Source organism: Scyliorhinus torazame, chromosome 15 (assembly GCF_047496885.1).
Source record: "Scyliorhinus torazame isolate Kashiwa2021f chromosome 15, sScyTor2.1, whole genome shotgun sequence".
Taxonomy (NCBI): domain Eukaryota; kingdom Metazoa; phylum Chordata; class Chondrichthyes; order Carcharhiniformes; family Scyliorhinidae; genus Scyliorhinus; species Scyliorhinus torazame.
In genome coordinates this window covers 94,733,319-94,750,626 of record NC_092721.1, presented here as the reverse complement: position 1 = coordinate 94,750,626, position 17,308 = coordinate 94,733,319, and the positions used below count along the sequence as shown (strand labels likewise).

The 17,308-nt window shown below is 47.4% G+C and overlaps 1 protein-coding gene across 8 annotated transcripts in view; it reads left to right on the top strand.

Moving 5' to 3' along the window:
- The window catches only part of LOC140391693 (protocadherin Fat 3-like), a 1,133,162-nt gene that overhangs the window by 970,045 nt on the left and 145,809 nt on the right, over positions 1 to 17,308 (top strand). For all 8 annotated transcript variants that reach the window (XM_072476450.1, XM_072476451.1, XM_072476455.1 and 5 more), the window contains 3 exons: positions 14,939 to 15,135; positions 15,270 to 15,423; positions 16,605 to 16,838. In XM_072476450.1, coding sequence (XP_072332551.1) covers positions 14,939 to 15,135; positions 15,270 to 15,423; positions 16,605 to 16,838 — 585 coding nt within the window. The remainder of the gene's footprint in view (positions 1 to 14,938; positions 15,136 to 15,269; positions 15,424 to 16,604; positions 16,839 to 17,308) is intronic.

Here is a 17,308-nt window from a genome sequence, read left to right as displayed (position 1 = left end):
ACCCGGAGATGGAAGCCATTTATTGATATCTTAAAGGAGGACTGAGGGGTCAGCAAGGGGGGGGGGGGGTGGTAAGGGGTTAAAATGGGGAAGGCGGGATGTGATGTGGGGTTGGCATCAGGGGAGCAGGTTGGGTGTAGTTCGTCATTGAGCTGTTCTGTTGTTCTTCCGATTTTATGTGTGAAAATACCTTGAATAAAATATTTTCTAAAACAAAAGAAATCACAGAATGTGAATCAGACTGAAAAAATGTCGAAGAATAAACTATTAGTAACCTATTGAATTGTCATAAAAACCCACTTGTTCACTCATGTTGTTGAGGGAAGAGAACCTACCATCTTTGCCTATATGTGGCTCCAGTCCCACAGTAATGAGAAGTGGTTTAGCAAGCCATGTAGTCGTTCCAAATCACTCCAAATAATAACTGCAGTGGTTCCTGAAGAAGGCCCACCACCATTGTATTCACAGGACAACTAGGATTGTGCTTGTCACTAACACCATATAATGTATAAACAAAATAAGCAGATTGGCATTCAGTCTCTGGCGTATAATCAGTGAAATAATTCCTGCCCTCTGTTCAGTGCACAGTGGTGGCTGGAAATGAGTTGTAGTTGAGATCATCTGACAGTATGTTATTATGTAGATAATAAGTGCCTAACCACCAACTGATTTCATTTAAAGATAAAATTAAGTCTAATCTGGTAAATACAAATAAGCAGTTGTTTCATCAATAAAAAGCAGGATTTTCTTGCGAGAAAGCATGCCTGGAATTTCAACTCAATGGCACTGGTTTTCTCAAAGCAATTCCTCATTATCAGTGCGCCCAGCACAAGATATCGCAAAATTTTAAATGCAAATTCTGTTCAGTGCATTGTTATTTTTCACAATCTTTTGCTTAAGATTAAAAAGCACCACACTAAAAGCAGACCCCACCTGCAACTGGCCACGCCTGCCAAGGCAGCTGATGTCCATCTGCATAAAGATATTTTGTGGTTAAACACCAGCTGCAGATTGATGTAATGGAAGCTGTTGTGGTTGATGAACACTCCTGGGTGATCGACAGGTGGCTTAATGCCAAATGTTCGTAGTCAATGATACCTTGAACCTATAGAAATAGCCACAAACCTCAGTACCCACTCATTCTGACTGACGCTACATTGCAGACATATAATTGCCAGCTCCAGCAAACAGCTCATCAGTCACTTGTTGTGGTCCGCTGAGTGCAAGATCCTGCAAATGTCGCGCACACAGTCCTGGAAGGATCCGCAGATGGTGCTGATTTTGATGGCCACCGGTCTCGAGGTCAGGCGAGCAGATCTTGATCCAACAGGCTATGGATATCTGCCACCACTTAACATCTCTGCGTGGGTTTCCTCCGGATGCTCCGGTTTCCTCCCACAGTCCAAAGACGTGCAGGTTAGGTGGATTGGCCATGCTAAATTGCCCTTAGTGTCCAAAAAGGTTAGGAGCGGTTATTGGGTTACGGGGATAGGGTGGAAGTGAGGGCTTAAGTGGGTCTGTGCAGACTCGATGGGCCGAATGGCCTCCTTCTGCACTCTATGTTCTATGACAAACTGAGCCTCAGACACTGACTTAATGACATGTTGAAAAAACATAGCCTCTGGCGGCTGAATCTGTGTACTGGATGTGGTCTTCTATGATCTGCACCACTCTGCTCATCCATTCCCTCTAGGGGTGCAGCAGCTGTTGAGTTCCAGGTCCTGTTGTTCATGCAAATGTTTTTATTGATGATCATCTTGCTCCTCATCTGAAGTTTGTAATAACTCAGCATAAGCAGTCGCCAGGTTGATCTAAGTTCCAAAATGAGATCAAATCTCTGAAATTGTAAAGAGTGTGAAGTGTGTCAGTACATGGACTGTGAATAATCCCTTTCGCACAAGCAGCTAAAAACAGCTGTGAATACTGAGCAATACTTAGCATTTGCCATATCGTGGATTCAACTCCTACAGTTGCCGATGTTTTCTTGCCTTGCTTACAATGGTGCATTTCAGGAAGTTTAGGAAACCCACAGCAAAGCCCATAGTGACATTACTCCAATTGAGCAGTTAACATATTGACAACCGCCTCTCCCAAAGAAGCTGCTTATACATAGCCTAATCTGCTGGAGTGAAATGTGGAAGTTGGGCGGCACGGTACCACAGTGGTTAGCACTGTTGCTTCCCAGTGTCCGGTTCGCTTCCCGGCTTGGGACACCGTCTGCGGAGTCTGCACGTTCTCTCTGTGTCCGAGTGGGTTTCCTCCGGGTGCTCCGGTTTCCTCCCACAAGTCTTGAAAGGCGTGCTTGTTAGGTGAATTGGGCATTCTGAATTCTCCCTCAGTGTACCCGAACAGATGCTGGAGTGTGACGACTAGGGGCTTTTCACAGTAACTTCATTGCAGTGTCAATGTAAGCCTACTTGTGATAATAAAGATGATTACTATTAAGTTGACAGGTTGGAGCGAGCTTCCCAACATAGTTGTGATTTTCCTGGATTTCTCTCCCAACCACAAAGCCCGGACACCCGCCTACATTTAAATGTCCTCTATCCCTCCCCAAAATTTTCTGGAACTCATGCCACTTTCCAAGTCATTTTATGTGCCTACCTGCAGTGGATGAGAAGATGAGCTTTTGCCGTTTAAGTTTATTTTTGTCCAACTGACTTAATGAAGCAGGTATGTAATATTGCTGTGTTCAATGTCACAGTTTCAGTGTAATGATAAGTTCTTCTCCTCCACCTCTTTACCTCAGAAAGACTTAAGAAAGATAAATGTTGCATAATTCCCAAAATACCCCTCTGTTTATTTTGAAGGGTTATGTGCAAAATGTTGCAGATGCTGCAAATCTGAAATAAACATGTGATGAACGGTTACTGTAACACTGTACCCTTGTCATCATGTAAGGTGATGTCCCCTTTAAGACCGAGCTTGGAACCCTGGGGAACTCCGCCTCCGGCTCTGCCCATTTGTGAGCCGTATATAAGGGGCCGCCTTGTGGGCAGTGCAGCAGTTAGCACACGTCTCGTCTCTAGCCTAGTTCTTAGTTTATTAAAGCCTTCTTTACTGTTTACACTCTAAGCATCATTATTGAGGGTACCACAATTTAAAAAACGAAACTACTTCAGGATGGACGCAGGCCTAAAACCAGAGAAGCTCAACCTGGAAGCACAAACACCGGAGGCAAAGGAAATTTTTTAATACTGGCTCCGATGCTTCGAGGCCTATCTGGACTCCTCAGAGACTCCCATCCTGGGGCCACGCAAGCTGGGCCTACTCCACGCCCGGGTGAGCCACAGAATCTCCGCCACGCTCGAAAAGGCGACGACTTATGAAGAGGCAGTCGAGCTACTCCGCAAGTGGTTCGTCAAGCCTATCAACGAGGTGCACGCCAGGCATCTGCTCTCTACCTGTCTGCCGCGCTCGGGGGAATCGTGCTACTTCTGCGGGCAGGGCCAGCACCCACGCCCACGCTGCCCAGCCCGCTCCACAATCTGCATCGACTGCGGGAAGAAGGGGCATTTTGCAAAGGTGTGCCTGGCCAGACCCAGGGGCCAGAAGAACAAAGAACAGCCGGCCCGAGAATCAGGCTCTCAGGCCCGCAGGCCTCACAATGAGGCTGCACACCGACCCGACAAGCCCCGTTCTGATGCATCATCAGCCTTGTGCGAATCATGGGAGCGGCCATCTTGTCGGCGGCCATCTTCTCGACCCGACACACGCAGCCGGCGGCGGCCATTTTACGAGTCCGACTCGGCTGAGGACTCGGACTACACGCGAGTAGGTGCGATCACCCTCGGCCAAACTCGGCCAAAACACCTGCAGAACTCTTATGATGCAGGTCCAGGTTAACGGGCGCGACATTGCATGCCTCATCGACTCCGAGAGCTTTATCCATCCTGAAACAGTGAGGCGCTGCTCCCTGCGCACCCATCCCGCATCCCAAACCATAGCCCTCGCATCCGGGTCCCACTCGGTACAAATCAAGGGGTACAGTATCGTGGATCTCTTGATCCAGGGCGCCAAGTACACCCGTTTCAAATTTTATATCCTTCCCCACCTCTGTGCCCCCCTGCTGCTCGGACTGGATTTCCAGTGCAGCCACCGAAGCCTGACACTGAAGTTCGGTGGACCCTTGCCCCCCCTCACGGTATGCTGCCCTGTGACACTGAAAGCCGCACCCGCTTGCTATTTGCGAACCTCACTCCCGACTGCAAGCCCGTTGCCACCAGGAGCCGGCGGTACAGTGCCCAAGATATGACTTTTATCAAATCAGAGGTCCACGTTTACTGGGAGAGGGGGTCATCGAGGCTAGCAACAGCCCTTGGAGAGCACAAGTGGTGGTAGTTCGGTCCGTGGATAAGAAACGGATGGTTCGTGGATTATAGCCAGACCATAAACAGATTCACGCAGCTCGATGCGTACCCCCTTCCTCGCATCGTGGAAATGATAAATCGGATCGCCCAATACCGAGTATTTTCCACGGTCGACCTCAAATCCGCCTACCACCAGCTCCCCATCCGACCAAAAGACCGCCCCTATACTGCCTTCGAAGCAGCCGGCCGGCTCTTCCACTTCCTCAGGGTCCCCTTCGGCATCACAAATGGGGTCTCCGTCTTTCAAAGGGCGATGGATCAAATGGTGGACCAGTTCGGTTTGCGGGCTACATACCCATACTTGGACAATGTCACCATCTGCGGCCATGGCCAGCAGGACCATGACGCTAACCTCGAAAAGTTCCTCCAGACTGCCCGAGCCTTTAACCTGACCTATAATGAGGAAAAATGCGTTTTCCACACAACCCGGCTAGCCATCCTCGGCTATGTCGTGGAAGACGGGGTCCTAGGTCCCAACCCCGACCGCATGCGCCCCCTTAAGGAACTCCCCCTCCCCCCCCAGCCTCAAGGCCCTCAAACGGTGCTTGGGGCTCTTCTCCTACTATGCCTAGTGGGTCCCCAAGTATGCGGACAAAGCCTGCCCACTCATAAAGACCACCATTTTTTCCCACTCGGCTGAGGCTCAATTGGCCTTCAACCGCATCAAGGTCGATATCGTCAAGGCCGCTATGCGTGCGGTGGACGAAACTATCCCCTTCCAGGTAGAGAGTGATGCATCAGACATCGCCCTGGCTGCTACCCTCAATCAGGCAGGCTGACCAGTAGCGTTCTTCTCCCGGACCCTCACCACCTCCGAGGTTCGACACTCTGCAGTCGAGAAGGAGGCACAAGCCATTGTGGAGGCTGTGCGGCGCTGGAGGCACTACCTAGCCGGTAGGAGGTTCACCCTCATCACCGACCAACCATCAGTCGCCTATATGTTCGATAACACGCAACGGGGCAAAATAAAAAATGATTAAATTTTGAGCTGGAGGATCGAACTCGCCACCTACACATACGATATCAAGTATCGTCCAGGGGAGCTCAACGAGCCCCCAGATGCACTGTCTCGTGGCACATGCGCCAACGCGCAGGACAACCGCCTGCAAGCCATCCACAATGACCTCTGCCACCCGGAGGTTATCCGGCTCGTCCATTTTATCAAGTCCCACAACCTACCTTCCTCAACCAAGGAGGTCAAGGCCATGATTAGGGCCTGCCAGATCTGTGCGGCGTGCAAACCGAACTTCTAACGGCCAGACAAGGTTCGGCTCGTGAAGGCCTCAGGTCCCTTTGAGCGACTGAGCGTGGACTTCAAGGGGCACCCTCCCGTCCACCAATCGTAATGCCTATTTCCTCACCGTTATCGATGAGTTCTCCCGTTTCCCATTCGCCATTCCCTGCCCCGACATGACCTCAACCACTGTGATTAAGGCACTGCACAGCATCTTCACTCTGTTCGGTTTCCCCGCTTCTATCCACAGCGACCGGGGTACATCGTTCATGAGCGATGAACTGCGTCAGTATCTGCTCAGCAAAGGCACCGCCTCGAGCAGAACGACCAGTTATAACCCGCGGGGAAACGGGCAAGTGGAGAGGGAGAACGCGACAGTGTGGAAGGCTGTCCTTCTGGCCCTACGGTCGAGAAGTCTCCCAACTACCCGCTGGCAGGAGGTCCTGCCCGATGCCCTACACTCCATTAGGTCGCTCCTCTGCACGGCCACGAATGAGACCCCGCACAACCGATTGTTTGTCTTCCCCAGGAAGCCTACCTCCGGGGTCTCGCTTCCACCTTGGCTGACGGCTCCGGGACCTGTTCTTCTCCGGAGGCACGCAAGGAGCCATAAAACGGACCCCCTGGTTGAAAAGGTCCGATTACTCCACGCCAACCCTAGTAACGCCTATGTTGAGTACCCCGACGGCAGGCAAGATACGGTTTCCCTCCGGGATCTGGCACCCGCTGGACCCCCACTACAGACGCCCCTTCCCACGCCGCTCCCCTGCAGGACCCGGCACCCCCTACAACACACACCCTCGTGGCCCCACCCCCCGTTGGTGAGCACCTACCGCGCGCGCCCCCTAGCTCCCCCCTTTACACACCCCGCCGGCGCCAGCACCGCTACCCCCGGCCCCGCCTATTCTCCCTGCGCCCTGTTCCCCTGCCCCGACCTGGACCGAAGTTCCGACCGCCGTGCTCCCAGATGTACCCTCAACCAGGGCGTCCGTGTCCGCCGCACCACCGGCCGCCGCACCACCGCCTGAACTGAGGAGGTCGATGAGGACGATCCGTCCACCGAGACGGATGGACCTATGATGGCACTTCACCCCCGCCGGACTCTTTTTTAAACAGGGGGTGAATGTGATGAACGGTTACTGTAACACTGTACCCTAGTCATCATGTAAGGTGATGTCCCCTTTAAGACTGGAACCCTGGGGAACTCCGCCTCCGGCTCCACCCATCTGTGAGCCGTATATAAGGGGCCGCCTTGTGGGTAGTGCAGCAGTTAGCACACGTCTCGGCTCTAGCCTAGTTCTTAGTTTATTAAAGCCTTCTTTACTGTTTACACTCCAAGCGTCATTATTGAGGGTACCACAAAACAGAAAGTGCCAGAAATAATCAGCACCTGTGGGGAGAGCAACCAAGTTAACATTGATGTCAAATATGACCTCTTCAGAACTGAAGGAAGGTAGAAATGTTATGGATTTTACGTCACTGAAAAGAGGATAAGGAGGAAGTACAAAAGGGAAAGTTTGGGATAGGTTCGAGGGCAGGAGAGATTAAATGACAAAGATATCATGGAACAAAAAAACAAAAGGAGTGGTAATGGTTGCAGCAACTAAACAAAACGTTGAGACTGGAACACAACAAAAAAAACTATCAAAATTGGGAACAGAGCTCATGCTCTGAAATTGTCGAACTTGTTGAGTCCAGAACGCAGTAAAGTGTCAAATTGGAGATGAGGGTTTATTCCTCAGGCTTGTATTGAGATTCATTGGAGTGCTGCAGCAGGCCAAGGATAGAAATGTGTGTGCAAGCAAGATGGTGAATTAAAATGGCAAGCAGCTGGCAGTTCAGGATCATGCTTGCTGACTGAGTGGAAGTGTACCACAAAGTGGTCAACCAATCTACATTTAGTCTCCCAGTGTAGACAGGAACACATTATGAGCAGCGAATACATTATACAAGATTGAAGGAGTACAAGTAAATTGTTGCCTCACCTGGAAGGAGTGTTTGGGGCTTTGGACAGTGAGGAGACAGAACATAAAAGGACAGGTATTACACCTCCTGCAGTTGTAGTAAGGTGTCATGGGAATGGGGCAAAGTGTTCGGGCTGATTATGAACTGATGAGTATGTTGCAGAGGGGAACTTGGGAGGAGGGCAAGATAGTGACATCATACTGGAGGTGGTGGAAATAATGGAGGATAATCCTTTGAATGTGAATGCTAGTGGGGTGGACAAAGGGAACCCTATTGTGGATTTGGGAAGGAGGGGGAAAGGTGAGAGCAAAAGTGTGGGAAATGGATCAGACATACAAACATACGAATTAGGAGCAGAACAGGAGTAGGCCTCTCAGCTCCTCAAGCTTTCTCCGCCATTCAATAAGATCATGACTGCTCTGATGTAACTCAACTCCATATTCCCATCCTCAATTCAAACACAGGCGAGGGTCCTGACAACCACAGTTGGGGGAAACCCCTGGTTGAGGTAAAAGGAAGATAAATCAGAAACATTATTGTGGAAAGTTGCATCATCATAACAGATGTGACAGAGAAACTGTGACAATTTAATGGAGGCAGGGTGTGAGGAGGTTTAGTCGTGGTAGCTGTGGGAGTCAGTGGGGTTCTGAGTAATATTAGTAGATCGCCTATCCCGAGCAATGGAAGCAGAGAAGCTAAGGAAAGGAAGAGACATGTCACAGATGGATCATGTGAAGAGAAGAGTAGAAATTGGAAGCCAAGTTGATGAAGCTTTCCAGTTCTGTTTGAAAGCAGGCCTGCAGTGATGCTGTTTCCTGCTCCCTATAGCTGCAGCCGTTACCACTCCCTTTGCCTTTTGTTTCATGGCATCTTTGTCACTTGATCACGCCTGCCCTCTACTCTATCCTCTACCTTCCCTTTTGTCTTCCCTTACAACTGCATGAAACCCATTACATTTCTACCTTCCTTCAGATCTGAAGAGGTCATATTGGCCTCGAAACGTTAGCTCTGTTTCTCTCTCCACAGATGCTGCCAAACCCGCTGAGCATTTCCAGCACTTTCTGTTCTTTACCCGAGTAAATCAATAAAAGCACCCACCTCCTGGCTGTCCTGGGGACGGTGGGTGGGTTAATGCAACTATTTTGTCGAGAAACCACAGCTCATTTTAGAAAAAAATTGGATTTTTCAGGCTGCAGTACCTCAGAAGCCTGTGCTCCTACCCCATCCCCGGCTGTCTCTCTCTCTCTCTCTCTCTCTTACCTGGAGATCCAGCTGCAGAATCTAAGGGGCTGCAATGAGGTGAGCTCTCCCAAGAGCGGGAAGAAGAAGCCAGCCTCTCGAACCAAGTAGGCCAACAGTGTCAGCAGCAGGAGTGTGCTCCCTCCAACCTAGAGACTGTGCATCAAGAGGACCTCAAGAGGGCATGACAGGCGAATGGCATTACACTTTTAGGTGCCAATCTCCACAATAGGTCTTCCCCAGGATTCTCCTGAATAGCACTCCTCATGATACCGTGGGCAGCACGGTAGCAAAGTGGTTAGCACTGTTGCTTCACAGCGCAAGGGACCCAAGTTCGATTCCCAGCTTAGATCACTGTCTGTGTGGATTCTGCACGTTCTCCTCATCTCTGCATGGGTTTCCTCTGGATGCTTTGGTTGTTTCCACAGTCCAAAGATATGTGGATTAGTTGTACTAAATTGCCCTGTGGTGTCCAAAGGTTAGGCGGGGTTGCTTGGTTACGGGGATAGGGTGGAGGTGCAGGCTTAGGTAGTGTGCTCTTTCAGGAGCTGTTGTTGACTCAATGGGATGAATGGCCTCCTTCTATACTGTAAATTCTATGATTCTATGATAACACATCCTGCAGCTCCACTCATTCCTCTCTTTGCAGGCATGTCACATCCCTAAATGAGCAGCCAACATTCATATTTACCCTTAGGCTATTGCTCTCTGAATGCCCATGTCTTTGTTTCCTCCCCTGCTGGAAAAGAGAGCACCTGATTTGGAGAGAGTCAGAAATGTAAGTGTCATAATATACACCAGTATATTATGGTGCAGACACACACACACACTGATGGACATGCAGTGGGACCAGTCAGCATACACAACACCGCAGCCAATCACCAGTGAGAGCACACGCACTATAAAGACAGGGGACAGGAGAGTTCCCGCTCATTCTAGTAGCAGCCAGCTCGGAGCACAGAGCTCACAGTTTGCAACACAGACATTCACCATGTGCTGAGTGCATCACCTGGTTAGGACTAGGCAAGGGTCAACAGTTAAAGCTGGTATTGCATTTACCCACAGTTCAAGTATGTTAATATAGTTAACCTTATAGTAAAATAGAGTTGCACCACTTCCAGTGTTGGTGACCTGTTTGTGATCCAGAACACCCAACACATGGTACCAGGAGTAGTTGCATACTAGCACTTCTGAGACCCAGCAGGGATACGCCTCCAGTGACGGGGCTTCCATTGATAGCTACTTTGTTGGCCACTAGCATTGCATGTTCACCTGTTCCATTGGGAGGAAAATCTTCCTCCATAAAGTTACGGATAGCAACAGTGATCTGCCATCAGAGCCTGAATCTCATTAGCACTTGTACTCATACATGGCAAGAGAGCTTATCCTCTGTTTTTATTCCCTGTGTTGTGTGGTCTAGCCTCCTTCCTGCTGGATCTCAAAGTCCATCCCCTCGGCCCTGTGGAGGGGCAGGTGGCTGAGGTGAAGGCAGCTGGTGCAGCTTCTGACATTCTCTTTGCTGCTGGAGTAATTGGCCGTTCCTCCTGTTCTGCTTCAGTAGATGTGGATGGTGGGGCTGAATAAGCTGCTTCCATGTAGCTTTGAAGGCTGGCTGCAGGCAAGTCACCTGCCAAGGTGAGAGGAGTGCTTTAACTAGTAACCTTTTACCTGGCCGTGGCTGGAACTCTTCATTGTGATCAACCAAAGACTTCGCGCTCGGCAGTTAAAATGTCGGAGCTCTTCCTGCTATGTACTCAAGTTATCCAACTTGACAGGTACAGACGCAGTGTAGAACTCCTGCACTTTTGGGATGGAGGAAATCCATGCAGATTTTCTCCTTATTGCCTTCTTAATGGTTTCCTAGCTCAGCTCAGGTATCCCTGCTGTGCTCCCAACCCATCCTAGGAAAGTGGGAGCATGGCAAAATCCTGACTCAACGTTATTTTCCATCCCGGTCCTGCGCACTCTGCCTCTTCCAGCCTGGGAAAATTATACCCTGTGCTTCCAAGCATTGCTGTCATTTAAGGACAAAACTTTGGCCCAGATTTTTTGCTCTCAGTCACGGTGAAAATCCAAGAAGTGGTGACATTCTAAGTCCCACCCTAAATATGGTGTTTTCGAATTTTACAGGAGCGGAAATGGAGTCATACTAGGGTTCATGCACAATTTATACAAGTAACTGGCCATTTAAATCACCAACTGCCTCCTTTGAAGTAAGACTTTGGTAGACCAGGTATGTGAAACCCGAAGTGTGCAGATTAGACTAGGTGAGAGGAGATCTGGGGCGTGATTTTCCCATCGCGTTGCGCCCGGTGCTGATCTGGGCGGACGGGGAGTATTGCAGGAGATGCCCAAATTGGGCTTTGCGCCAGGCGCAGAACCACATGTGAGTCGCCCAACAGGTGGCGTCCGGCACAATTTGGATCACACCCTTCCTGGGTGTTATCCAGATAATATTTAAATGAGTAAATATGCGCAGCCATTAGTCATTTTTTGGGAGAGTTACGACACTGAAGTTGATAGATTTAGTTGGATAGCAAGGATACCCTGCTGGAGAGGTAAAGTACTCTTGTGAATATGGCCTTGGGGAACCTTTGGGAGCTGTACAACACCCTTTGGGATTGTTAAAAGTAAATATGGATTTGCATAAAATGTGCACAAACACATTGGGACTGTTGAAGCTGCCAATGAACCATCAAGTGTGCCAAGGAACTGTCAAAGATGTCAAGAAATTGTCAAAGAATACTAGGTGAGTTGGCATGGAAGAGGTAAGGGCAAAGGGTGGTGGGAGGGGGCATTGTTTTGCACGAGTCGGCACAGTTACCACAGAAGCTGTAAAAGGCCAGGAGGATGTGAGCGACATGGGGATATGCGAGCCATGGGGGTAGGCAGAAGAACACGGGTCAGCTGGGGAATGAGGAGCCATGAGGTATAGGTAGAGTGACATGGGTTGGCATAGGTGGTACTGGGGCAATGAGTGTATGTGGGGATAGAGGTGACATGGGCTGGCATGGAAGTGGCATGGGAAGTGTGTGGCGGGTTTAGGGGGAGTAAGGGGTAAAGGCTGGAGGGCTGTGTTTTGTTTTAATATTTTTTCAAATAACTTTTTTAAAAGTGCTGGGACACACAGTCAGGCCTTTGGTCCTGTTACATTCGCACCCAGCAGCCTCCTCCATTTCCAACCCAACCCACAACTCTGGAATTAAAATCCCAATTTCTAAAGGTCGGGTTCGCTGAGGTGGAATTTCTGTGCACCCAACCAGGGAGTGTAAATCTGGGCCTTTGTACTGCTATAGACTGTACACATGAGTAGTAATGATAGTATATATGGCCATCATTAATATAGCTGGTGCTACATTTGGTTATATTTTATAACTGTTGCGCACTGAAGCCTAAGTTTTCACACAAAGAGGCTCTCCATCTGTGTAAAAACTCTGGCAGAGGCCAAACTCTGTGAGTCCTGCCCTGAATGAACCCAGCTTCTGCCATTTTCGCTGGGTGGGTGGGTTGGGCATGAGATATCGCTCATCCATATTTTATGGTGGCAGCTGCTCTTATGTACCAAAACGCCACTCATGCGATTTTGGTGAGACAAAGGTCAGAACCACAAGTATGCAGATTAGACCTGATGGGAGCAGGTCTGAACCTTGTGGGTTTTTTTAGGATAGACAAGGTATCGTTTTGGAGAGGTATGGTACCCTTTTGGATATGATCCCGGGACACCTTACAGAGAGATCAGGTGCCTTTTGGTAGAGGTAAGGTACCCCTGTGGGTGGGTTAAGGTATCCCTTTCGGAAAGGTCAGGTATCCTTTGGGATTGTTTAAAATATAGACATGAATGTGTGAAAAAAGTCCATAAAATCATTGGGACTGCCAAAGTTGACAAAGAACTATCAACATGTTAAAGCTCATTGGCACTGTCAAAACGGTCAAGGGCGTTAAATCTGCTGGGCTTTAAGGTTTTAAAAAATGTGTGGAGGTTTTAAAAACTGTGCTGGCTATTTCATTCTGTTAACATAAGCCAGAGGAATATCACGAAAGAATTTGTGCTACCTGACTGATTTTTACAACCCAAGATTATCAAGGTGGGGGGAAGTTAAGTGAGCACTGTTAATTGATAGCTCCAAGTGGTTATGGAATAAAAATGTCTATGAGATTGGGGCATCCTTTAAAGAAGGCTCCCCGATCTCTGTGGAGCCAGTCTTGCAGGCACCTTTAGTTCCCCACTCTAGAAAAAAATCAAACTGTGGGATACTTCAGTTAGAATCTCCCCAAGCTCCTAAAAAATGACCAAGTGGGTGAATTGCGATTTGGATGGCACTCATACACTTGGCAGATATCCGCATGTGTTCTTTGAAGCTTTTTTTAAACATTGTGGACTGAATTATATGAGGCGCTTGATTCTCCATACCCTCCAACTATATATGGTGTGCTTATATGGCTCCGCAGCCATATGCCAGAGGTAGGATTACACCCTTCTGCATCAGAATGCCCCGCACATCAGCATGCCCCGCACATCAGCATGCCCCGCACATCAGCATGCCCCGCTTCAAGAGGCCAGGAGCTGCAAAGTACTTTGGGGAGGCACTAGATTATTTGGGTATGGTTGGGTCTCACTTGGTGCCAAACTGGCAAACATCAGTGAAAAGGGCAAAGGAGCAGGGTTTGAGAGACCATTGTTGCTAACTTTGATTGGCTCTTAATTCGTTGCTCGTTGTGTCTTTACTTAATTTGCTCTGTTTCTATAACCTTTGTTCTAGAGTCGCCAGGTATCTTTATGATACCGCCACGAGGTTCAAGTTCAAGTGCTGATCAATAACTCAATACACCAATGAGTAAGATTCAAATCAAAACACATTTATTATACACAGTCAATCATTACTCATGCATAAAACTCTACTTACCAGACAATCTCTAACACTAAAAGGCCTATACTTAGCTTGGAACAGGCCCACCAGGTCAGTGGAACAAATGGCCTTTCGTTCGATTCTGAGTCTGCAGGATTCAAAAGCTGGTATAGACTGGTAGCTAGGAGCGCCTATCTCGTAGCGTGCGTGACTGGAGACTTGGTTGATGCAGCAGTTAGGCAGGTCACTGTCAAGGGTTGTTTCGAGCTGCTGAGTGACCCTGCCAAGAAGGACGATTTGAACTTGGGGACTCTACTTTATAGTCCCCAGGGGCTTCGCGCCGTTCGGGGCGGACGCCGTATCTGGTTCCACGTGATTGGACTAGGCTCCAATCACTTGGATCGATTTCTCCAATACTGGAGCTGTTCCCTGATCGCTGGGCGGTCCCTAAGTCCGTTGTCCTTCCTTTGTCTTGGCTCCTGCTGGTGCCGAGGAGTCTGGCTTGGCCTTATTTACCTTAAATGTTTCAATTGTTCCCGGGGATCGCTCATTAATATGCAGATGGCTGTTGGTTTCATTGCTGTCTGGGTTTCTGCAAGTTCTAATACACAGGAAACTTTGCACCTGCTAGTTTTTCCTGGCTTGACTGAATTTCCCTGCATTCTTTGCAGATCTCCATTTTAAGTCGGGAAGTGGCCAACCCAGGTGACTACACCATGAGGGAAGGGCAACCTTGGGGGGGGGGGGGACTCTCTCGGGGGTACAGGGAGTCTCTTAAGGAGAGATCCTCCTGCCCGCCACCATCCCATGCAGGGAAAACTGATGGATTTGGCATTTGGTACAGGCCTCTCCAGTTGTCCATTAAACCTTGGCAGTAGTGGGATGAGGATACTAATTGCCCACTGCCAGGAAAATGGTATAGGCACACTGCACAATGCTGGTACACTGAATTTAACAAGCCCCCACCCCCCACCTCTCCTTCATCTTCAAACTGGTGGGCAGTCGAGCATTAATTCTAGCCTATTATTGTGTAAAGGGAGTTTAACTTGATACTTGACAGGTTTGTATCTGATCTGAGCATTGTTGAATGAACTGTTGTACATCACTGATGAAAAATGAATCAATGCCATAACTCTTTCATCCCAAGTAATGATCTAACACTGAATGTTTTATTAAACTGAACCTTATCTGACTATGTTACTGGATTAGTGAGATTTTTCAAATAATAATCTTTTTTAACGTTGCAATAGTTTGAGTTATATGTTTTCTAAACATGTGTGTAGGAGGAAATCCGAAAGGAAAGTTTGCACTTGGGCTTGTGCAAAATGAATGGAAGGTCTATGTAAAGAGACCATTAGATCGTGAGGAACAGGATATTTATCTACTGAATATCACAGCCACTGATGGACTTTTTGTAGCAAAGGCAGTGGTAGAAGTTCGAGTGCTGGATGCAAATGATAACAGCCCTATCTGTGATCAGGTAAGTCTCATCTGTTTGTCTATTGCTTTCTGAATTGTGAGTAATCCTTATCTACAGTTCTAATGTTTAAATTGTTTAACTTATTGAAGTATGAGCTACATCTGAGACACTGTGTTGCTGTTGAATGCCCGCAGGTCACCTACACAATGACAATCATGGAAGACATTGCACCAAATAGAGTTATTCTAAGGATTGGTGCTCATGATGCTGACATTGGTTCTAATGCAGAAATACGGTATTCTTTGCATGGAGCTGGCTCAGATAAATTTTTCCTGGAACCAGAAAATGGTAAATGTTTCTGTAACCTCGGTATGGATTTTGTTTCAGATTATAAATTGGTATAAGTAATAAAAAGGGCGAGGTTCACTCTAATGAGACTGAGGTCTACCACATTAAAATTCAATTAAGGCAATACAGATGGGAGTTCCCCAATGACTGAGGTGTACTGACCAGCAAAGCTTTTGTAATCTGTGAATTCACAGCAGACCAGACATCAAACCTGAGATTGTATGGCTCACTTTCACCCCAAAATATGTACTTACTAAGGCATTGGGGTGTTCTCTTATTGTACAGAATTATCATAGCTGTCAACCATTCACATTTTACAACCAGTCAGCTTTTGGATATACATAATTGCACAAAGCCTAGACCCATATTCATGATGTACAGACAGAAAATAACACCAGAGCTTTCACAAATAAACCAAAAATCAGAGGGAAGATTGTGGTCCATTAAACGTTAGGGAAAATAGGGCAGCACGATGGTGCAGTGGTTAGTACTGCTGACTCACGGTGCCAAGGTCCCAGGTTCGATCCCGGCCCGTGTGGAGTTTGCACATTCTCCCCGTGTCTGTGTGGGTCTCACCCCCACCACCCCAAAAATGTGCAGAGTAGGTGGATCATGCTAAATTGTCCCTTAATTGGAAAAAAACATAATTGGATACTCTTTAAAAAAAAATTTTTTTTTTAAAGTTAAGGAGAATGTATTTTCAGAAGAGGGTAGGAACCTGATGCAAAGTTCTGTATAATGACTATGCACGAGCAAGCCCCACAAATATGTCAATGTACATCACAGTTAGATCATGAAATGTGGGAGATCAGCTGGTGAACTGATTTTGAAGATATCTATGTGTTGTGCTCAAAGGGTGTTCCTGTATTTAAAGACTTTCATTTCAGTATGCATTCTAGCTTGTGATAGGTATTGTACATAAGCATGAAATAGCTACAAACTGTGTTTCATTATGTATATGTTAACAGCTGATGACATCATGCACCATGCATGGGTTTTTATTTTGCTTTCATCAAAGTTCGAATCATTTTCCCTCATTGGAATGATTCTGTCCTTAATTTTAACGCCACCACAACTAGTTTCTATTTGTAATTCTTCGTTAGCTTTTGTTTGCTGGGTTATTTTCTAGGCAATTGTGAGCTAATACTTTTGTAAAATTTCTACTTGTGATTACTTTACAGGTGAACTGAAAACATTATCAGCTTTAGACCGTGAGGAAACGGAAGTGTATAATTTGATTGCCAGGGCATCAGATGGAGGTGGGCGTTTCTGCCAGTCGGGAATAATTCTGTTATTGAAGGATGTAAATGACAACCCCCCTGTATTCTCCTCCAGTCATTATACTCAGTCTGTATATGAGAACACAGCAACAAAGGTTTTGTTGGCAAAGGTTGAAGCAATGGACCCAGATATAGGTAAGCCACTGAATATTTTGAAACACTTACTTTATGGTGGTATACAGTCCAGCAAAATAAGCAATTGGACAAATGCCTTTATTATGTGTGATAGCAACTTCACTAACCACAAAAATATTGTATTTGACTGGCACTTAACCAGACATGAAATTTCACTTATAACCAACTACAAATTATTTCCTGATAGTCATGTGGTGTTGGTATTACAATCATTAATCTTTATGTATCAGGAATTGAAATACATCAGCAACAGGAAGGTGCCATTGAATGATTTGGAACTTGTACACTCTCATTTTTCCATTTATTTGTATGATAATACACATGGGATGATACATGGGCAGGATTTTCAGTCACTCCCACTGATGAGATTTTCTGGGTCTGCCGAAGTCATCAGCTATTTAAATGGATCACCGTTTACCCACCATGGCAGGGTGGGAAGTCTTGGCGCTGATGTGTTGGTAATACAATAA